The 23,670-nt window shown below is 38.7% G+C and overlaps 1 protein-coding gene across 3 annotated transcripts in view; it reads left to right on the top strand.

Moving 5' to 3' along the window:
- Positions 1 to 22,361, top strand: part of SH3D19 (SH3 domain containing 19) — a 79,060-nt gene extending 56,699 nt beyond the window's left edge. For all 3 annotated transcript variants that reach the window (XM_086746576.1, XM_086746577.1, XM_086746578.1), the window contains 13 exons: positions 3,609 to 3,716; positions 7,099 to 7,211; positions 9,406 to 9,464; positions 11,787 to 12,051; positions 13,283 to 13,351; positions 14,163 to 14,235; positions 14,550 to 14,680; positions 17,039 to 17,097; positions 18,753 to 18,940; positions 19,205 to 19,257; positions 19,730 to 19,916; positions 20,831 to 20,928; positions 22,211 to 22,361. In XM_086746576.1, coding sequence (XP_086602702.1) covers positions 3,609 to 3,716; positions 7,099 to 7,211; positions 9,406 to 9,464; positions 11,787 to 12,051; positions 13,283 to 13,351; positions 14,163 to 14,235; positions 14,550 to 14,680; positions 17,039 to 17,097; positions 18,753 to 18,940; positions 19,205 to 19,257; positions 19,730 to 19,916; positions 20,831 to 20,928; positions 22,211 to 22,327 — 1,520 coding nt within the window. In that variant the 3' untranslated portion in view covers positions 22,328 to 22,361. The remainder of the gene's footprint in view (positions 1 to 3,608; positions 3,717 to 7,098; positions 7,212 to 9,405; positions 9,465 to 11,786; positions 12,052 to 13,282; positions 13,352 to 14,162; positions 14,236 to 14,549; positions 14,681 to 17,038; positions 17,098 to 18,752; positions 18,941 to 19,204; positions 19,258 to 19,729; positions 19,917 to 20,830; positions 20,929 to 22,210) is intronic.
- Positions 22,362 to 23,670: the final 1,309 nt, after the last annotated feature.

Here is a 23,670-nt window from a genome sequence, read left to right as displayed (position 1 = left end):
CACTTACCTAAAGACTACCAAGAAATGTTTCAGAAAGATAGCCATCTGTCCTGCTCACATGGGCTAAACCTAGTGTTTGTTCTGTAACCTCCCAACCTTTTGTTTTAAACAAGGATGGTAAATGAGAGTGAGGGAAAAAGCTGTCTCTCCTAAACTGGTAAAAGAAAGAGATGATACACCATGTATTTGAATACACAGCTTTCATTTTTCTTTCCTGCAAATAAGCACAGTAATATATGTTATCACATAAATCTGTAGAAAAGTGAGACTAAGGAAGACACAGGCTTTAAGCATCATTATAAAAGTTTAATAAAAAAAAAATCTATAGAAGTCTGCTGATATGTTATGAAAAAAATGCCTTGCAGATTAATTTCCTTGAGCTGAGAAGCTTTAAATGAGTATATTAACAATTCTGTTTTCACACCTCCGTGAATTATGCTCAAACGATGCCCAATTGTTGTTAAACAACATAAAAATTTGATATGTTGTCAGTCCTATTGCACAGAGCAGTGCAGTCTTTTACTCAGCCAATTTCTGCTGCATACCCAACACTGGGAAATGGGATAACACAAACAAGGTAATGAGTTTTAAACTAATTATGAGGTGACAACAGTATAATTGAACATAAGATAATGAGTGGAAAACTAAGGTGCAGCAAATGGTTTTCTCAGCCTTAGAAATGACTTTTCTCAGGCTTAAAAATTACTTCTCAGGTTTATTGATTTAAAGACCTGTGCCAGCTGCTGAATGGTCAAGAAAACCACTCCTGCACATAACAGTGATTAATAGCTGACAAACAGTAATTTTGTACAATTTTACATATCCCATAAATTTACAAGAATAGAGATCTGTGATTATTTTGGGTGTTCAGAGCATTTCCACTTGGTCTCGTGATGTCTATATTTTTATAAGATGGAGGCTTTGGAAAACTGTTCCCTCATTCTTCCTGTAGAACTCCCTTAACCTCTGCAGAACCTTACCTTGAGAGGTGCTCTGTCTGCTGGCGTGTTCCCTATGGTCCTGCTGTGTCAAGGAGCCCATGACTCAGCCCTGCTGACCTTTCATCTGCTCACCCTGCATCTTCCCAGTGGGCCAGTGTAGCTTTGAGGGCCCCACTGCCTTACCGGCATCGCTCCTCAAATCTGTTGTAGAGTTATCAGATAACTGAAAGAGAGAAGAAAGCGCGGTTTCGGTTTTCTTTTTTCAGCTGCACTAAAGTCGCTTTGAACATCAGCATAAGATTTCAGGTTAGATAAATCTTCTTTTTTTAATGCAATTCAAATATTAGCAGTGTAGCTAGCAGACGTAGGTATAAAGGAATAAAAGAAAATTATAACTTGTGGTCTGTGTTTTCAAGTCCTCTAGAACAACCCTTGCTCTGATGCAGCTTCTGTTGAAGAGACCTAAGCCTAATTCATGACTTAAACAAGATGTTCGTTCTGTCCTTACCACCTAAAACATTGTGGGTTGCTTGTGCCTAGTTTCTGGATGCGTCAGTGCCTTTTGGCACAACATGATGGAGCCATCTTCTGTCTAGATGGTAGCAGAGCTTATTTGTAACTATAGCCTGCATACCTTTAGCCGTAGACAAATCGTTGATCTGTCATAATCCTTTCTACCTAAAGTGTGTCCTCCAATCTGTTGTACCAGCAGCCTGACAGAAGGAATTGTGCTTTGATTCATTACTAAAATATGACATGAAGGTAGCCAGGCAGATTTCTGGGGAGCCTGTAGGCAGGTAGATGTCTTGACTTTGAGAGAGACCATGGGACAAGCCCCCATGGCACAAACCCCCGTGGCACACCTGTACGTGATGGATACACCTATGAAGAGAGCCTCGAGCAAGGGGCTAGCGGGAGGTGAACACGGGAGCGGGGCGAGCGTGCCCCAGCCCCGCGGCAGGTTGGCCCTGCTGTTGCTACAGCTGTGTGCCAGCAAGGGGACTGGGGAGAGCTGGGGGCACGGGTGGAGGGGGCTGCCAGCTGCTGGCAGAAGTCCCCAGCAAGGATAAGCAGCAGCAAAGGCCAGGGGAGCTGTGACAGCCAAGTTGTGTGCATGCAGGAGGGCAGTACGTTACGCTGTAATTCAGCAGCTCAGTATTACGCAGTGTTTTCTCTCTGAAATTACTTTGGGCCTATTTTCGATATAAAAAAATAATACAGAGCTTGATGTACTTGGTCTTCTTCCCCTCTCTCTAAAAATGCCAAGGCTTTTTTTAATCAAAATGCTAAAAGGTTTTTAATTAGGTTGTTCATTTGAATTTCTGGATTTTCTTAAATGTTGTGTATATTCCCAGACACAGATTTCTAGTGTCTTGATAAACTGCATTGTGTTATACTATGCAAAATTGTCTGTAAGAAATTGTTACTTCATATTACGTAATTTTTTAAAATTGTCTTTTTCAAATAATGAAGATAGAATTTTATCAAATACAGTGCTTCCAACTTTGTCCAAAAGTGTGGTGGCAGGTTTGGGAAAGGGTATGTTTTTTATAAAAAGTCCTGAAGAATTTAGAGAGATGCCCAGCATGCTTCCTCTCTGAGACTCTGACACTCCATAAATAACATCTCATTGAGCTACACATCTAAAAAGGCCACCGGAGGAGATCAAACTCAGTTGTTGGGGCTATGAATATGTGTCATGGGGAATTTATTGTCAGTAGTGCTTCTCCAGTTTCTACTTCACACGTTTACGATACTGTTAAGCGTTGCCATTTTACTGCGGTTTTTTGTAACGTCAGAGAAGAAGGTCGCAGTTGTTAGCAACAGAGAAGAGGTATAAATGAACCATTGCTCTTTGACATGAAGATGTACTTAAGAAAGAACGCATTGATTTGGATTTTATTTATGTACAAGTATTTTTACAGCTGCCTTCTACATGTGCATATGTTCCCATGCCTATTAATAAGAGACCAGTGCTGAAGTTTATGAAGCATAGAAAACATTGCTCCTGTCTTGCTGATGGAATGATTGGACAGGCTTGTAGAGGAATGAGTGATACCGGCAGGGGTACAGCTCAGGCATGACTCCTACTCCTTGGTCTGAACCAGTCTCCCCCATGACACCAGATTTATAATCAATGAAATGATGCAGAATATTCCAGGGAATTAGTTGTTCTACAGCAAAGACATTTTGTAATCAGTAATACTTAAATGTTTTCTTTTGTTTTGTTTTTCTAGGCATTCTATGTGCTGCAGTGCTCACTGTTTAGCTTTGGCAAGATTTTATTGATTAAAACTTTTTAGTGAATGTGTTCACAGCCATGTCTGCATATTAGAGCAACTGCTTTGAAAACAGTTCCCCAAAGCTGTCCTGATTTCAGGTCCCTCTTAGCAAGCAGTGTGGTTGCTCTTGTTCAGTGGCTTATATAATCCCAGAAGGCATCTGGAACATGTTTATGTTAAGTCAACTGTTAATGCAGATGTACAGAAAAGACATGTTATTTACAAAGAGCTGAGTACGCTATTTGCATCATCCTGATTTGTATTTTTGTTTATTACTTTCTTGGCTGTGAAATATAAATGTCTTTAATAATGAAAGCAATACCCAATAAGATTTGTGTTCAACAAATAAATATTAAATATGTTGGGTTTTTTTTTTTACTTTTAGATCCATTTCAGTTCCTCAGTAAAGGTGAACCTGTAAAGGAACAGACAGCTCAACCAGCTTTAGCCCGGAAACCCACTGTGATCCGAATTCCAGCTAAGCCCGGGAAACGTAAGTCCTTCTCTCAAACTGTCTGAGAAGTCTCTGTCAGAAAATCATTTTAACTGGGACTTACTATTTACTAATTGAGGTGCTATTTAGTAGCTATATTAGTTGCCAGAGGAATCCCATGGTACCGTCTGGCAAGACCGAGGAGCCACCTTAAGGGCCATGGTGGGAGGGAAAAATAGCTGGGAGTCATGTTCCCCTCTCCATGCTTTCCAGCTACCTTGTCTGGCTCCCTCCCTTGCACTAAGTTTGGCATCCCTCAAAACTTACGGAGCTAATTCATATCAGAAATGAAATGGGGTGTGTGAGGAGGTCTAAAGGCTGGCAGGGAAGAGCTGGAGGAGACCCTTTCTGCAGAAGCAAGCTTGTTTGGTCAGCTAAACCGTATCACTGAGCTGTACCTTTGGTCAAAGTGACTTCTCTTCTGACTTCAGCTGACGATATTTTAATGCTGCTCCTGAGCTTCCTGGGAGCAGAGCCCCCACTTGCCAAAGGAACAACATTAGTGTGTTAAACTTTGCTTCAAACACAGCTTAGTTGGGATGTAAGCATACATCAAAAAGTTCCCTTGATAGATTTGAAATCTGCGGAAATTTAAGCAATAGTGGGTGTCAGCTGAGGGAATAAAAAAGGCATGTGAGAACTTAGATGCAGAAAACTGATGTGTTCAATTTTGTGTCCAGGTTTTGACTATAGTTTTCTGACTTCCACCTCTAATCCTTTACAGCTTTACAAATGACACTGACAGTGTCTCAGAGTGGAAATTTATCAGCGAGTCACAAGGTTTTTGTGTTGATCTTTGTATGCTGGAGTACGTACTTGCTTCTGCTTAGCCTTGTGTTTTATCCTCAAGACTTAGGGAGAAATGTCACAAGATAGCTCTTAAAACTTGTATTTCAAAATAACGTTTTACTGCACTTAGTAGGTGTAGAGCCAGCTACAGCAACTAGATGTCCAGCTAGCTTTTTTCCTAAGACTTTCTCTCATTATTTCCCAAGTTCCCTTCTCCCGCTCCCCACTCCTCCAGTGCCAAAATACTGGGTTTTCTTTTCTTCTGCGTATGTGAGAAATGCAGTCGAAATGATTAAAAATGCAGAGGAGACTGAGGATAAAGCTATGAGGAACAGTCTTTCTGTTAATACTTGATCATAAATAAAATTTTATTCAGTTGGAAGAATATGTTTGCAGGCTAGTAAAGAACCCAAGACATAATTCTTCTCCACAGGGAAAATTGTAATTTCCATGTTAAAAAAACACCAAAAAAACAAAAACACAACAACAACAATTTTTTTTTTCTTTTCTTTTTTTTTTTTTTTTTTCCCCCACCTGAGCTAGCTTATAGATAACCGGTCCCTTGCTGCTCTCTAGTGGTAGCTGAACTTTCCACAGGAGACTGCCGGTCACGCTGTACTACAATTGTCAGTGGGGTGTGAAGGACTGCCTTGTGGAAGGCTATGGCTGGAAGATAAATGGAATGTGAAGGAGCAGGAGCAGGTTCCAGGAGAGCAGAGTAGACTTTTGTCAGATAGGAACTGCTACAGAAATTTAAGCTGTTAAGAGTTAAAAAATGAGAAAAGTACAACTAGGCCAAGGTATAACATGGATATAGTAGGATTTACCTTGTGAGAAGGTCATATAGTCTCAGTACAAGGGGTCTTTCACCATTGTGGGTATGGAGGGAGATTAATTCTGTCAGAAACCAGCACAAACCAAAAAGAAAAACCTCAATAAACCAAGAAACCTGCCGCCCGCTACCTAGCAGTACCAAAAAGGGGACAGGGTTGGATGTTTAAGAATTTGAACTCAGTAAAGCACTCATTCAGCATTTGCATTTTTGTTGAGCTGTGATTAGAAAGGAAGCATTAAACTTCCACTTCAGTTATTACACTTAAAAATCACTGAAAATAGCACCTGTCTTCTAGTTATTTGGGTTGTTTTTTCTTCCTTTTATTTCCTTTAATTTTGTTCTTATAAAGAGTAAGGGTGAAGAAATTAAGCCATCTTTCTATATATCAAGATTTAAAGTAGTGTGAATAAATAAATCTCTCGTGCTTTTTATGTATCAGTAAGGTATGATAAGAGAAGCTTTCTCTTGCAATTACTGTCAGATATTGTTTTTACTTTTCATCCATCATACTAGCTTAGATTTGTGATGAACTTCACTAACTTTTTTTTCCCCCATACTTGGTCACTGCCAAACAGTAACTTTGACCTGCTCCTAAGAATATGAGATTTGTCCTTAAACTAATCCATTTTTAAACATCACAGCAGCATTTTAGATCATAGTAATGCAACTGAGGTGTTAAAAAAATGAATAGCAATTCTCCTTCCTATGTGCTGATTTTTCATTGAAAGTACTTTTCATTAAATGAGCAACTGAAAGTTTTTGTTTGGGTAGAATCTATCTTCTTTTTTTTTGTTGTCAGTCTATAGATGTCCAGCCTGTCTACACATATTTTTACATAACTCCAGGACTGGCTGGGAGTTAGAAGAGCTTAAGTGTCTGAAGTTCTTTGTATGAAATGAATTTTCTTGGTATGCAAATACATTGTAAAATAGATGTCAAGTTTCCAATATATAAAGACAAAATGATTGATAAATATGCTGGAAAAACCTGTCCCAGGTGCTCCCCAGGATTCAATGGCAGAGACATTGAAGGCAAGTATATAATGAGCAGGTTTTTGTGTACTTTATTGAGACTGAGAACATCATCACTCTTTCCTAGGAAGAGCTGTACTGTTTCCTCTTCCATGTCCTAAATTTGCTTAGCTCTTTAAAGACTACCAGGGAGCTTCCATCTCTGTTTTCTTTCTGTTACTCTGAATGTTGTAGCAGGCAACGGTTTCTTTTCTTGCCTTTACCTTTCTGGAGATTCTTCCATCCAAGTCTCCTGATCTTCCAGGGTTACTTGAAATAACCCTCAGCTGTTTTCCAGCCTGAAGGATATTCCAGGAGCTGACAGCTGAAAAAAGTAAGCCAGTTTAGAAATGTGGCTGAGAGATGGTGATGGTGTTTCAGGGTATCCAGTAATGAATCTGACATTCCCAGGAGTAGAAACTCTTCTACTTGTCTAATATTATATCAACAAGTACTGAAGCTGAAACTCTGGAACCCTAGAATGACTTGCTGGTGTCCTGAGAGTAAAGTGAAGGTCTGCTATGCAGTAACTCCCAAAGTCAACCTCAGAGTTGCAATATTCCCTTCACATCCCTTTTCTCTTCACTAGTCTTTAAGTGGACCTGCCCATTGGCTGCTCTGGCTTTGAGGAAGGAAGTTGTGTTCACAAAAAATGCCTTGAACCAAGATGGATTCCCTTACTTATTGTTGGTTAATGTAAAGGAGCTATTAATTAGACTTTAATTTGGGAACTTTTGGTTTTTTACAGCTTTAAATGAAATTTCGCATAGCCCTCCACCACTTCCTGCTGAAAAGCCTATTGGGAACACCTCCAGTATCACAGTGGGAAAATGCAACAGTGGTGACCTAGTAAAAAATGTGGTAAGTTAGAACTGTTTTCCTGTATTACATCTTTGTCTGCTTTGGTTAACAGATGTCTTGTGACTATCAAGCATTTGTAAAGTAAGTTATAAAAATAAAAGCCTTTTTTCTTTTAATTGCATCTTCTCATTTAATTAGGTAATTTAGACTGCTTTCAGTTCTGAAAAGCACTTTGTTGATTTTGCTAAACTTTGATCACATCTATCTTCAATTTTCTGAATTTAGGAGCTGGAATCAGGATATTCTACAATTTACTTTCAAAAGCACTGCAAAGTAGTTCAAAGTCCAGTGAGATCTACATAGTGAAATACTGTCAAAGTCCTTTAGAAATGTATTTTTCTACCTTCATACACATAGTACCTCAGTGTCTGTGCTAATTCCCAGGCAGAGGAAACTTTTCTGTAGATGAATGAACCTTGCTTTCTTCAGCTCTTTCCTTCTAGTTGTTTTCTACTGGTCCTGTCAGAGCCTGAGTAGAATCATCTGTTTTGGAAAGTTAGGCTCTGCTTCTGGCTCCTGAGCACATCATAATGGTAGACATTGTAGATGTGTATCCTATATGCCCTTTGTCACAGATTTACAAAAAGGAATTAAAATAAACTAGAAAAATGATAGGACAATTTCCAAATATTGAGTGCTGTGATGGCAAGAATGGCAGAGAATCTTGTGGAAATCACAGGCAGTAAAAAGATCAAATCAAGTCAAAAGCCCTCACTAGATGGACAGCTGCCAACAAATTTCTTTGTGGCTACCTCTGCTAATAGGATAAAGGAGTTTTTAAATGTCATGATTGAAGAAGCTGCTCATAGAGGTCCCATCTTTTCTAGATAATGCTGAAGAAATAATTTCCAACTTTCCAACGAGACACTAAATAACATTTTATGCAGTGCAACCCCAAAACTTTTCCAGTGTCATCCCAGTTATTGCGACAGGCATGTGTAAGCTTCAGAGGAGTTTTTTAAGAAGAAGGCTGCATCAAATCCACTGAAACATTTAAATCTTATCTTTGGAAAGATAAGAACTTCTGTGCTTCTAAAACTAGTATTGTTTGTCAGTGGAAGTGATTAACCAGCAACAGTAAAAATTGTTGACCATAAGCAGCAGTTGGCACACATTTCTTACTTTTCCACACAGAAGAGGAAAATTTTTGGTATGAGGGTAGCCCCATCTGAAAGTGGCAGGTTGTTTTCTTTCTAATCAGGATCATTTAATTAGGAACATTCATCTAGGGACTTTATCAGGTGTCAAAATTTTTTCAGAATATACATCTAGGTATTTTCTAGGTGGGAAGAATCACAGAAATTGTTTACCAGTTTCAAGCACATGTATCCCTAATTGAGTAAACAAGACTGTTCAGACCTGTTTAAAATTACTGGTTCAAAAAGGATACTTTTGAACCCAGATTTCAGTACTCTGATTTACCATGCTGTGCCACAAGCAGCTGTGCTTTTTCAGAGGAGCTGGCAGTAATCTCTGGCACTGGGATGAAAATGAAGAGCAGGAGGCAGAAAGGATGGTAACTTGTTAATCCATTACTGTGGTCCAGGCCCTTCAGACATGGCACGTGTTCCCCTCTGCTGGATTTGCTACAGGGTAGTAATCTCTGGCAGCATGAGGATGGGCAGCTGGGAGGAGTGACACCTTAATCTGCCAAAGCAAGATTCACCAGGGTTTATCTGTTAGATCTCTAGGAAACATACTTAGATCCCTTCTTTAATGAGAGCTAATGTTATTTGCAAGAGATGCGGTCCTGTGCAAGTTGCATCAATGTCAAGTTTTCTGCTTTAAGTCTGCTCAAAGTGTTTCATCTGTCAAAGTTAAATTAAAATTGATAAAGTAATTGCAGCAGTTGGAGTCCTGTGGGCAGTGAAATTGTACATTTGTATGACTCTCCTGAATTTGGCTCTTAAGCCCTGACTCCCATGTTGTAGGAAGAGGGCTGGGTCATACCTAATGCATAATTTAAACTGTGATCCAGGTAGTCAGCCAGGTTATTTACATTTCCTTCTGTGTCCAAAAAGACTTTAAAATGCTAGAACACACCATAACACTTATTACTTTATTCCCAGACCTCCAGAAAATCTTGTTTTTCCTGTCTGTAGGATATAATTTAATATAAGAAATGCATCATTTAACAAGATCATTTTTGTTTCTTAGGCTTAAAAAGTGGCTTTTTTCTTTTGAATCTTTGTAGGAGTTGAATCATTCAGAACAGGGTGGAGTGCCTCAGCTAGAACCTGTCCTACCCCCAAGGTAAGTGCAGTTCTTCAGTGACTCACTGAAAAGTGGTTTTTCTGAGTTAGTTTGCCTAGTTAGTTTCAATGTAGACACTACGAACTCTAGTCCTAACTCAATAGGCTTGGGTAGGTGGTTATGCTTTCTAATAAATAGGCAGGACCAAGTTGCTAGCTGATTAATACTTGTTTGTACATTATTGGTATGAGCAGGGAGATTATAGGAGGACAGCTGTTTGGCTCTTCAGCTAATGTACAGTGGCTGCTGACAGTCATTCCTTTCTGCATCTTTAACCTTTTCACCCACAGCTGAACATCCCCTCCTGCATGTTGCTGACCTTTTGATCAACAGCACTTGTGCTTGTGGCTGGGTTTGAGTGGTGAAGGAATGGAGGTGGCACATGCTGCCACCCTGAAAAGGGCAGATGCTGGGCCAGCACCTTCCCAGAAGCCCTGGCTAATTTATACAGTTCACTTCAGACCTAGAATGCCTGTAAAGGTGCAGAATCAATTATAAGCTTGGGTTTTTTTTTTATTCGTTTGAACCAATGAGAAAGAAGGTCTGCAGAGGCAAAAGCAGCTGGACCAGCCTTAAATTCATATCCACTAAATGCCACAGACAAACTGGAGGGAGATAAGGCATTGGCTAGCTAGCCCACTGTGGCTGTCTCAGCATCTGCACTCTAGATCTGTGGGTTTAAACGTTTGCTCTGTTGTGTCAGGACAAGAGACTCTTTCAGTTATTAAACTTAGTCTACCAATAATAAGTATTCCTTAACAGGAAAGAATGTGGTTGTACCCACAAGGGTAACCCCCATTCTCTTTAGCATAACAGCATTCCTGAGTCTCCTGAGGGTCTCTGAAACTGCAGTAAATATTTTGTGCTTTCACTCTTCTGCTCAAATGCTTGTGTCTTCTTTTTTTTTTTTTTAAATAAGCAGTAATAATTCTTTGAATTGCTTGTTAGGGTTTTCTTTTTTACTTGAGTTGCCTTACAAATGTATGGGTTGGTTTGTTTCCAGCTTTAATGCAGTCTAACTTGGAATTTGCCCTTTTGTCAATATTAAAAATGATTAGTTTAGGATGAGACTAAGGAAAGAGAGAGGCGGAAGTTGAACAGAAGTGGAAATGGTTTGGGTTTTCTTATTTTAAAAATAGTCCGTACTCCCAATAGTAACAGAGAACTTTTGTCAGGAACATTAGTAGAGCACTAATATCTTCTGAAGTAGTGGATATGTCAGAAGTGGTGTCAGAAGTATACTCCAAAGATCCACTAATGCGCATTTGTTGTGGTTGGTAATTTTTACAGACCCTTGAGGAATCCACACAAGCAAATAATTATGCTGAATTACACTATATGAAAAAAAAAAAAAAGAGAGACAGTTGTAGCAGAAACTTACAGTAACTGGCTGAAGATTTCCCAGTAAGAATGACACAATATTGTATTTTTGGAATAGTGGTAGTGCCAGGGTTCTTGATAACAGGAAGCCAAAGTTTTATGTACATAATGCTTGTTTATAGCAGAGGTGATTTTTAATTAGCAAGTTATTGATTTGGCCACACTCTTTGATTCTAAAAATCATGGCACGTGTGTATGGTATAGTCAGCTTTTTTAAATCAATGTTTTGTAAGTGGGTTTTTTTGTTTGTTTTAGGTTTGTTTGATTTGGTTTTTATTTTTAATTATCACTGTCACTTACTAGTCTCTGATTTTGGTTTCTAAACTACCAGTACACTAATAAGAGTGTAGTACCTCCAGCATTTCTAGAAAACTCAAGGATTTTCACTGGTGTTTTCTGTCTGCAGTAGGCACCGCTGCATAAAAATGGTAAATTCTACTATTGATGCTATTGTCCAAAGTGGTGTCATATGTCATGAGTTTCAGTAGAGGCTCAAAAATCACTTCAGGTAAGTGACATCCTGGGGAATGAGCCAGGCTCGTTCCTGAAGACCAGATAGATCAGCAGAGCTTCTTGGGGCTTTCAGTAAAGCTCTCCACTGGATCAACTCCATCCTGAGTCGGCTTCAGACAAAGCTCTTTCTAAAGTTGGATTGCTGAAAGAAATCCTGCTTATGTAGTGGGTTCCCGAGAAAGCTGACAGGCTGCTGCTAAGCAAAAGTGGTGAGCAGACTTGGAAATACAGAGTCAAAGGGACTTGATCATCCAGTCCCAGTATCTGAAGGGTTCATGTACTCCCAAAAAGCTTCAGATACCACACACTCTGTAGTCATCATGAGTTGCGTTTCCTTATTGCACACTCTATAGCTAGGGCTGTGGTGGAGGATGAGGTAGCAGGCTTTATTAATATGCTTATTTCTCTGATGGTTTGCCCAATTTTTAGGCCTGTGGATGGAAAAATTATACCTGCTCGACCTCCCCCACCTAAAGGTGTTCCTGGAAGGCCGCCTCCACCGAAACTGTCTGTTGCCAAGACCTCCTCTCAGAAGGATGCTCTTTCACGATCTACTTCTGACATCGCTTCTGATAAAAAACCCAGCAAGTTCCGACTGGGACCCAAGAGAGCAAAAAGTCAAGTCATTAAAAATCCAGATCCAGCATTACCTCCTAGACCTAAACCGGGTCATCCTCTCTACAATAAATACATGGTGAGAGTGGCAATATTGTGAGACTGTTGTTTATAAAACAGTGCTGGTTAAAACAGTAGTGAAAAAGGTGGTGAGATAGGTTACTATGATGTGGCTCTCAAAGTGCATCTATCAGCATAATCTTCCTTACAAAATACTAATAGATAAATAGTAATAAGTACTGTAAGCTAATACTAGAGAAAGCAGTATATACGTGCAAAGTATAGATATGTGTGTATTTTTGTGTATATAGGTAATTTGTATGTATATATCTGTAATGCATAGCTTTTGGGTTTTTGGGGCTCTTTTTATAGTCACCAATTCTGAATTCTATTACAGCACATAAAATGATGCTAAATAATTGCATTTGTATATTGTTTTCCCCTGCATATGTCAAAATGCTTAAGAAAATTGTGGAAGCATTAGAACTTAAAAAGTCGTTTACCTTGCTTAATCGAGCCAGCAAAGAGTGAGGAATGTAACATCACTTATCCTACATTTTCATCCTATTGGTGCCATCTCTTTTCATTATAAAAATGTTTCTTTTTGGTATTGCATGTGTTGTTAGGGAATATTAAGTATAAATGGATCAAAATTACAGATAAAAGGGAAGAGTCTTTCCCCAGGTACTTGAAACTGGTCAGTGATCAGAGCTGGCGACTGCTTGAACCAGTGCTGTTGTCAAAAAAAGCACCCATGCAACTGTAGCATGAACAACATCAACATTCTGCTTGAAGTGGAAACTTTCTGTTGCCTCCTCTTTGATCTTCACTCCTGCATTTAGATCCTTGGTGGAGCAAAGGAGCGAGAAAGAGAAAGGTGTATCTAAGTCGATAGTAGGAACAGCTTTGAGATAAGGGAAACAAGTTGCTTCCTTTCTGGTGTAGCCACACCCATTTACATAAGAAACGTGTGACATACATGTATGTTGTAGATGAGATTTTTTTCAGTAGCAGATCACTAGGAATCCCCTGCCCTCAAGTGTACTGTCAATGAAATTTTCCTCCCAGGTTTTCTTTTTGGTGCCCTCCGTGACAAATGAATACGTTTCCGTGGCAGTGTTGCTGAACGTCATGTACTGTATGGTATGGTATGATACCGGTTCGGTGGCTAAGACACTTTTAAAGCAGATGATGACATCTGGGTTTCTCGAAGTGGCAGTTCATATCACCAGCAGTTTTCACTTGCAGTGGGAATTTCAGGTACATATAAGTGAAATAAACTCTTCCATTTGCCTCTGTTTCTATTCAAGCAACCTGTGCCTCATGGAATTGCCAAGGAAGATTGTCTTCCCAGGAACCCTGCAGAACCGTCCTGTAAGGTAAGGCATTTTTTTTCTGCTGATAAATATTTAATGAGCAAGACTCTTGTTGCGTTAAAGTATCAAGTGCTTTAGGCTTTAAAGGGTACACTGAGAAATGTAATAGTGGTTTATTAAATCCTTGTATTTCTTTAATAAAAACAAAACAACCACCAAAACAAAACTCAATAATGGTGATTTGCCTTACAGCACAGGGACATTCTGCTTACGGAGCAGAGCAACAGTAATTACTTGGAGTGCCAGAAGGGAGAGGAAACTGGTAAAGTTCCTCTGTCTCGTATGAAAATAATCACTCCCTTGGCTGAGTATCTGAAAAGTGGGCAAAAGATAAGCGCTTAGTTTTATGAAGTGCTGTACGTGATAGAACAGTGAATTGGCTTTGATACACAGACTTCATTTTCCTCTCTTGGCTTCTGCAGAACCTAACTTGTTTTTAGGGTATGACTGTATTAATATTAAATAGCTAGTATGTATTATAGGTATGAGCAGCCTTTGTGATTATTATCAGAAACCTACATGGCTGAAACAGATTTTTATGCAATCTGTTGTAATCCATATTATTTTGGCCTTAACTTTGTCCATATTGGGCTTTCTTGATTGGGTTTTTTGTACGCAATGAATTACTTTGAATGCAGTTCACACAGTGATTGTCATCAGTACAGTCTAAAAATTCCTGGTGGGTGGGATAGAGAAGAAGGCTCAACAACATTGTTTCTGAATTCAGAAAATTACTTTCAGAGTATGTTACAGAGAATCTCTCTTAGTATCTTCCATGGTTTATAAACTACTTGGATTTTTTTGTTGTTGTCAGGATTCAAACCACCCTCCAAAAGTTTCTGACGCAAGTGCGCCTCATGCTGTAGTCCTGCATGATTTTCCTGCAGGTAAGTAAATGTGAATATTCTGAAAGCTTGTTTTACTCCAAGACTCTCAAATGGGTATTTTCTTAGGAATTAGAGCTCAAAAATTAAGAGGAAGCTCAACCTGTAAGGTCTGCGTGCCAAGTTGTTCAAATCCATGGGTTCAGCTATAGTTGGGCCAGTCTTTTAGTTAAAGCTAGCTGGTTTATCAAGTGTAATGAAGACTTTTTGAAAACTCATTCTACTTTTGTCTGTGGTATTTATATTAAGAAGGTTTTACTTAGAGAAAATCGACAGGTGTGACAACTACTGTTAACTGAAATTATGCTGTCTTACAGACCATGCTGATGACTTGGACCTTCATTCTGGAGACACCGTTTATCTTTTGGAGAAAATCGATAACGAGTGGTACAGAGGAAAATGTGGGAATCGCACAGGGATATTTCCTGCCAGCTTTGTTAAAGTAGTTGTATGTAGGCTTTGTATACATTGGTACATAAGATCCTATTGCATTGGTTTTCTGGTTCTATTTTACGATAGCTCCTGTGTGTTTAACTCCATTCTGTATTTAGGTAATCTCTTTTCCCTCTGGCAGCGCAGAAGACGTATCAACTTGTTTGTATAGTATTAGAAAGATGCTTAATTTGGCACTACCAGTTTGTGTTATGGTGATTACTTTGCTGTTAATTTGAAGCCAAGTGAGAAAATCATGGCCCTTAACCAGATTCTTTTTGTCAACCTGGGTAGTTTCTCAGGGTCTACAGAGCAAATTATTTTTCACAGCTGCATGTAAGAATCAACACTCAGTAAGATGATTGCTTTTTGTGCCTCCCTCCCACCCTCCAGCTTCTCTCATGTTCTTGTCCCTTGAACTGTGCTGGAATCATCACTTTTATAGCCATGTAGTGAACTGGGTCAGAGCAGCAGTTGGGCCCAGCGCAACATGGGTTTTTTTCTTCCCAGAATACGTTTTTTCCAGCTGGATCAATTCGCCTAAGTGGCTTACTAAGTGGCTGCACAAATGGTTGTGCTGGCACAGAGCAAGGAGATTGTGGTGTTGCAAATGAGCGGCTTAAAGCAATCCTGTTACTGAATGTGACACTTGACAGTAAACAGCAGGCAAGAGACAGGTGCTGTTTTGGAGCCCAATAGGAATTAATTGAGTGCCTCATCTTTAAAAGGATACGGTATGGTTCACTGCATCAAAAGCTGGGTCAAATCTATTGCAAGGCTGAGTCTGAGATTGAAGTCCATTTTGTGGCAGGAGAAAGGGCCATTGGGCTATCCACACTAGCCATATGGACATGGAGGAATGCTGAATTGACACCAGGACGCAGTGGAAGTGTGTGGCTGGGCATTAAAGATGGTAAAAGTCTCTGTCGAGCTGAGGCAGCTGGCAGAGATGAGCACTGTTGCTACATGGGCAATACCAAGTATCTGGTAACCATCAGAGTCTGTAGGGTGTCTGCTTAGTTTGTGATGGTGTTATTGGAGAAAAAAAAATTAAGATTTGAGATGTGCTGAAGAATAAAAACTAAACTCAGGGCTAGTAAAATAGAACCATGCTTGATTTGCTTTCACAGGAAAGGCTACATTGATTAGCTGCTTCTACATAGATCAACAATTTAATTTAAAAGCTCTTTTTACTATTGATGGCCAATAGAGAAAAGATTTTATGTTAAAGCTGTGGAATGAGTATTTTGAGTCAAATTCAGCATCGGTACAGACAGATACAATTCATAAAAGCTAGGGAAGATAAGTTTCAAATTTCTATTTTAATTGTAAAAGGTGGTTACCCTTTGAGTGCAAAAATCTTTTGTTTCAGCAAAATCAATTAAAAAAAAAAAAAAGGAAAAAGAGTGCAGTACATGAGGCTAATTTACTGAGTGAATTCTCCTGTTCATTCATGTCAGATTTGATCTTGATACAAGGTCTCTATACAATAGGCTAGAGTATGTTTTACAATATTGAGCTGGATAGCAGGTTAGGTCTGGACACCTCACAACAATACCTGGTTATTACTTCCCACAGAACCTTCAGAGTACCACAGATACCAGCTCCTCTAACAAGAGCACTGCAAAGATTATTTGTCCTAAAAGGCAGCATGATTTCCTCCAGTCTTTCACATAAGCTAACGAAACATTTTGGTTGATTTTTGTGGGAACTGGCGCATGTGATAGTGAGCTGTAACCCAGAGCTCCTTGCCAGAGTACCCAGTCTTGTAGTCTTGTACATCTCACAGATCTTCCTTTGTGTCACACAAAAAGTACAATTGACATCCTCTTATGATAAAGGACTTGAATGCTGCCTGTTTGATATATCCATGTATTGATTTTCTAAATTACATTTCTCCAATGCAAGTGAGATTTGAGATGCGTTTTTGTTTGGAGGACAGCTGGTTACCAAAGCCCAGAAAGGATAAGTGCAAACAATAATTTTGTCTATTGTGATATATTGTGCTAGGAAATAATAGAGAACAATTACCAATTGAAAGTTGGGAGCTAAATGCTACAACATGTACTAGCATCCAGTCCCATTTTCTGTCAATCTGTCATGCCACAAGTGGAAGCAATAAATGAGCTTCATAACAGAAAACATTAAACAGTGCTCCTTGTTTGCATGAGATTGAAAAATGAGAAATCAGCCATACAAAACCGAAATCTGCATTAATATATCATAGCATGCCAGTGACTGTAGAGCATCACATGGAGTCATAACTGAAGCTGATGCTTAGTTGAAAAATAGGTTATTTTAACCAGTTCCAAATTTATTATATGTTGCCATGAGCTTGAAATGGAAGATTTTACTTATTTTGTTGTCTGATTAGATTGATGTTCCAGAAGAAGGCAACAGGAAAAAAATACCCTCTTCATCACGATCTATTAAGTGAGTCAGATAAATCTTATTTTCTTCCTCACATTGATTTACTAGGAAGTAAAAAGAAATATAACTTTGAAGGACATGTTACCTGTGCTGAGGTTAATATGGTTAACAGTTTCTTCACCAAAATATATTTTAAAAATTAATCTCTCAAAACTGAAAGTTTATGATGTTTCAATAAGACTCATATTCAGGTAAAAAAAAAAAAGCCTAAAAACTCACTACATAGCTTCAATAATAAATGTTTATATAAATATAGTCCTCTTCACTCACTTTCCTTCCTCTTATGAGCTGTATTAGAAGACCATTTCCCATAACTTTTCATGAAAACTGGTTACAGAAACTGCAAACCAATCTGATAACTTCAGCAGCATTGCACTCTCCACTCTTTGCTCCTGGCCTTGTTACTTTCTTCCAGTATCCCCATAAGATGTGACACAGTAGGGCTCCTACTCATTTGAAAGAACGAGATAAAATGGGGCAGAATATAGCTGTACTTTAAGTAGAGAAATCTATCTAAAAAGTGTATAACTATACAGGTGAATCTAAAATTCTTCAGATAAATTATCAAATATACTTCAAGCACTTTTATTTCTGATTTGCAAACTTGTACTAAGATTTGTGAGCAAGGAATGACTTATCTTGCTATTTTTACTTAATGATAATTTATTGGATTTTGTAATCATTCATTGCAGCAATTAAAGCAAGTTCAGGCAGAGGCAGGAACTACTACTATCAATGGGATCATTCAGTTTGTTCTTCAGATAGAGCTTGGCTTGTCTTAAACAAAACTTTATTTTTTAAAAGTTACTTCTGCAACTAAGAAAGAAACAGAAAGTCCTAGCTCTGTCCTGAAGCTTTTGCAAAGATATCAGTGGGAGACAGGGGTGGGAATCAAGCTTCTTACATTGGTTGTATGCTATGATGCTATAGAAAAAATTAAAGCCTGTTACCACTTTTTTCCAGTGTGGTATTTCTGATAAATCAAAAATATTCTTAGAGTAATTTATTTTATTTGTTTATTAAATTATTTAATCTATTTAAGTGAGGAAAAAAAAACTAATTCATTTTCTCAGTATTACACCAAATTATGTAAAATTTATCAGATGCATTGATGTTTCTTTCTTCTTAAGTTATTTCCCCATGCCTAGGATAGATTTTACAGAATAAAGTTTGTCAAAGTAGTTAAAAACTAGCTTCACCCTATGAAACTTCCACGTATTTGGAATTTGAGACAAACACACAATACCCACCCCCTGCCCTTGTTTGATTGCATCTAAATTGGATGCTAGCTCAAAAAAAAAAATCAAACAAAAGTGTATCAGGACGCTTGGATATAGGCAAAAATATAAAATGAGACAGGCAGCCCAGAAACAAAGTGCTATATTTTTTGTTGTTGTTTGGAAGAGAAATAGGGTCTTATGCAAAATACTGTAACAGCCAGGAACTGGGATGCAGAAGTTGTATCCAGCTTGTCCAGACTCCATACTTATCTTCCTCAGAAAGCAGAGATGAGAACCCCAATTTTCCACCTGTTTTATCTTTAGTGCATTCTTTCATCATTTTAATTAAAAATATCAATCCATATTTTGCACAATGCTGCCCTATTATTAAGTGGACAATAAGAATAAATAAGCAAAGTAAGTTTCTCTTTTGTGCAGAGGCCCAAGATGTGTAGCACGATTTGAATATATCGGAGATCAGAAAGATGAGCTCAGTTTTTCAGAAGGCGAAATTATTATTCTTAAAGAATATGTAAATGAAGAGTGGGCCAAAGGAGAGCTCAGAGGCACATCTGGAATTTTCCCCTTGAACTTCGTGGAAGTAATTGAAGATCTGCCTAGAACAGGTATGAATATGTTTGCAAAAGTCTTCAAGAACATGGTTTTGTACTGCATGCATACAGGCAGCTGATAGGAGAGAAGTCCAAAAGGGCAATAAATGCAGGAAGGAGGTAGGAAGGGAGAGAAGACAGATTAAAACAATCAAAAGCAATAGTAGGACTTCCTAAGAAGCTGTTCTTAATAATCACTTTGAATATCTAAAATATCTATCATTAATAATGTTTTTAATAGTCATTGCTGCTGTCCTAAGTTGTCCTTTACTTATGTAGGTACAGAAGCAGCACTGAAGAGCAAGGTGGACATTTCTTCTTCGCTTCCTCAGGTAACAAAGCTTTATAGGCGAGGGCCAGAATTTACATCATGGTTTCATAGATTTACATCAACTTTCTGTTAAATGTCAGATTAGCTGCACAACTTTAAACTTGAATGTAACTCAATTGAATTGTAACTGATTGAATTCATAGCTTCTGGCAAATTAACATAAGTAAATTTTTATCCTTTGTGCTTAAGCAAATTCTTGTTAGCTCTATTTTAAGTATTGCTGCAGTGGTCTAATTTTGAATTTATTAATCCTGTCCCCTGCCTCGATATGATAAAGGAATGCATCTGAGCCTTGATGAAATTCTGTGGTAATTGTTGAAATGCCATTCAAGTCTACATCTGCAGTGACACTATTGTATGAGAGAAAGTCAGGACACCCATGTTTTCTACAGCTGCTTTCACCAGTATCCATCAGCTTGTGGGCTCCATTAACACTTCTAAAATTAATGCATTTCTTCTGTTCACTTGAATAGAACAACAGACGCTCAGCAGAGTGGTGTGAAGCACTTCATGATTTTACAGCAGAAACCAAAGATGATTTATCCTTTAAAAAGGGAGACTACATCCAAATACTGGAACAAGTCGATTCGGAGTGGTATAGAGGAAGACTGAATGAAAAGGAAGGAATTTTCCCAGCAGTTTTTGTTCGGACCTGCTCAGGTGCAGTGCTCCTCCTAGAGGGCAATTCATTATTCCTTGGGTTGTGACAGTCATGAGAGAGTTCTGGGAGAACCCAACTATTCCACTGCATTAACAAGCCACACACCACCATGGTCCTAAAGCTAAACTAGGTGCTGAACCATCCTCTCTACTAATGGCAATACAATGCTCTAGTCTGTAAATAATCTGGGAGGAAATGATACAGATTCTGGTATGGTTTGAAGTGTGGTTTGGGCACAGGAAAAACAGGACCATTGAGCTGCCTTTATCAGGACTTCAGGGGTACAAAAGGTGTAGACTATGTAGAAGGCAGGTTCTTCCTCAGCTGAAGTGAAACACTGCAGCACAGCCAAAGAGCTGGTAGAGCTGTAAATAACAAGAACTACTGTGTCTTGGCACAGAATTATTGTAATCCCCTTGGTGAAGCAAGGAGTGCTGTCCTCAGTCTTCTGTTTGGTCCCCAAATCAATGCAGTCAAAACCTTCACAAGGACACAGAAAATGAAAATTTTTTCCCATAGCTTTTGCAAGTAAAGCCATGAGTGAAAGTTGACAGGAAACAAATTCCATGTAACTGGCAAAGAGCACACACCAAGTGCTGCTTCATCTCCAAGTACAAAGAGGAAAAGACAGCTTTATTAGGTATCAACACTGGAACGTTTCAAGTAAGTAAGCTTTAAATTTAGTCTTCTTAGAAGCAGAACCATGAGAATGTGTTAGCACTGTAAAATGAACTGGTGTCAGTAGAGATAATTCATATAGGACAGTGAATTTGCTAAGTAGCAGGAGTAATAACACCCAGACACGCTGTAGCACACTAGTGGGGAAGAAACAAGAGAATGACAGGAAACTTCTCTGGAAATAGAGATTTATTTAACTCCAATCCAATTAACTTGTCTTCTCCCTGTTCTGCAGCAAGGGTAGAACTGTCACAGTCTGGAGGAGGGAAGAAAGGAAAAGCCAAAGCTCTTTATGATTTTCATGGAGAAAATGAAGATGAGCTTTCCTTCAAAGTAAGTACCTCTCTTAGGCCAATTTCCCAAAAGGTCTTATGTTCCCAAAGAATGCAAAAAACCCCAAACATTTATCCACTGTGAAAACAGGCTGAGAATAGGAAAGAATGAAGCACCTACAATAGGCATAGATACCAACACATTTGATAAATGGTGTCTCTAAAAATTTTTCTGCCCATACCACTTCTGTTTCAAATTGGCAAAATCTTCATTGGAGAGACTGAAAAGAGGTCAGGAGTTGCATAATTCCTCTGACTTCTCTGATCCAGTAAACATGACTAGACAAACAAACCTCATTTTGCAGTACATTCAGTTCTTGGTTGGTTGATAAGGTAAAGAGAGCCCCTTTTTTAACTGGAAAGACAGCAACAATGAGGAGGATAACAGTAACAGTGCCAGTGCTAGAGCAGCAATGCCTCTAAGGGACTTTTAGTACAGTAAGATCTAAAAGTTTGGCAGCAGAATACATAGTTGCCGTAGAAGAAATGAAATACTTGCTGGATGCCCAGGTAATACCAAGCAGCAGCATGCACTTTTAGGTTAAAAGTCATTATTTTGGTAACTGTGTCCTCAAAAGCAAGTTTAAGAACAACAGTAGACTTTCACAGCTGGCCAAAAATTGTGTTTGTCAGCTAGAACACACTTAATTTCTCTTCTAAAACTTAGTAAAATAATTCATTTCAGCATTAGCAGCTTGCAATGATTCTTTAAAGCAGAAAAGAGGAACAGAGATACTAAAAGGCAGGCCAGTGAAGGGTGCAGCATAGGACACTGAAAATGGGAACAAGGATCAAATACAGGAGCTGCAGTTTATTTTAAACAGCCACACTGAGCTACTTAGACAATTGCTTTCCAAAGGAAAGAGGAAAGTTTAAGTGATGGAAAATATTGGGACTAAATTGGAAAAAAAAAAACACAAAAAAAACAAACCCTGTGAAGTGGTTTAAGAAAAGAAATGCTCACAAGTAAGAAGGCAGGGGGCTGTGGAGCCAGCTCTCTAACATACCTACCTACCTGGAGAGCTGAAGCAACACAACTTGTTATCCAGAAGTGCTATTCTTTCCTTCTGGAAGGCAGTAAGCTTTCAGCATAAAGTATTTACCCTAAGAGAAGCTTCAGCTGGTTTTGGCAAACAGTCTCAAAGAGATGTAACCAACAGGAGAGACTGGCCACATCCTTCTTCTATTTGATTGATACTAATTGCTTCTGAATAACATCAGCTATGCATGCATTAACATTGCACGGTAAACTGTACCAGCTCACGTTACTCCTTCTCTTACAGGCAGGTGATACAATAACAGAGCTGGAATCTGTTGACGAGGACTGGATGAGTGGAGAGGTACAAGGGAAGTCTGGGATATTTCCCAAGAACTTTGTTCAGATTTTAAAAACACCATGAAGTGTTGCCTCTCTTCATACTCCTTGCATGTGGGAGAGAATGTTTTCTATCCTAAAGGCACAGCAAAGAAAGACATCAACATGTTTTGACTATCAATGTTTTGCACTACTTTTTCTAGACAGTCATAGTAGTATCTTGAAGTGAAATAAGAAAATTTTAGTCTTGTGACAGTGTACGTAGTCATGCTTCATGAATGCTCTGAGAGTAAATACAAGCAGGATCTTTAGCAGTTTCCAACAAGGGAAATACTGTGGTGCAACACCATTTTAACTTAAATAGCATTCTACTATGTTTACTATCTGGTATTACATTTATCATGCACAAGGTCTGCAGAAAGTAAGTTTCTTTGGGCTTCCTTGAAAACTTTTTCAAATCCACATTTTAAAAAATTGTTTTTAAGATATAACTACAGCACTCGTTATGTAGATCAAATTTGATATTCAGGTTTCATTACTGCTTAACTTCCACATTAGCAGTACAATCCACTTGTTTTATGACTTAGAGGATAATGAATTTAACTGATATTTCATGGTAGAAAATTATTAAAACTCATACTGGTGAGAGGGAAAACTCAGAAGCAAACCCTTGTGTAGTACTCTGCTATTCTTAGCCCAGGCTGCTCATACAGGAAGATCACAAAAGTAAAACAGTATTTTGCCACTTTAACAAATAATGTTCAAATTGGTATGAATCATTTTAGACCTTCCTCCAAAATCCTTTCTAGATAGAGGTTTAGATTTTTCTGCTGCCCAGTGTTCTTCAAGCACCATCCTACCCTTCCTTCCCAGACCAAGTGAGCTGTGACAGACAGCAGTTACTGAGCTTTCTCAGATCCCCTCCATGCTGTAGCTGCACTATTCCAACTATTTGCCCTTCCACCCCCTTCATGTAAGTGGAAAGCCAGTCTTCACTCAGTCTGCATTTCATTTGTCACTCAAGCACTGGAACGTACTTCAGTAACACTATTCCTATCCTTAACATAGAGGATATTATACTGCCTTGGTTTTAACTTTCAGCAGACATGGGATTAGTTTCCAGTTTGTTACCACATACCAGCTATACTGAGCATCATTATAAATGGTCTGTCGAGGTCACGAGGAAGACACGCCTGGCAAGAGGTTACTTCAAGAAGCTCTAACAAAGGCATTTAGGAAAAAGCAGTGTGACTTGAACAACAAACTAAGAGAGACGTGATAAAAGGTAGCTTCACATCATAGACCTTCTGGTAGTAAATTCCTTTTTGCAACACTTGGCTTCTGACAAAAAAAAATGCATCTTGATTAACTGCTAACTTCATCAGACAGGAATAGAAAAAATATGCTGCAGTTGGCTCTTCTGTTGCT

Source organism: Chlamydotis macqueenii, chromosome 4 (assembly GCF_036417535.1).
Source record: "Chlamydotis macqueenii isolate bChlMac1 chromosome 4, bChlMac1.mat, whole genome shotgun sequence".
NCBI classification, from domain to species: domain Eukaryota; kingdom Metazoa; phylum Chordata; class Aves; order Otidiformes; family Otididae; genus Chlamydotis; species Chlamydotis macqueenii.
This window is presented reverse-complemented; position numbering and strand designations above follow the sequence as displayed.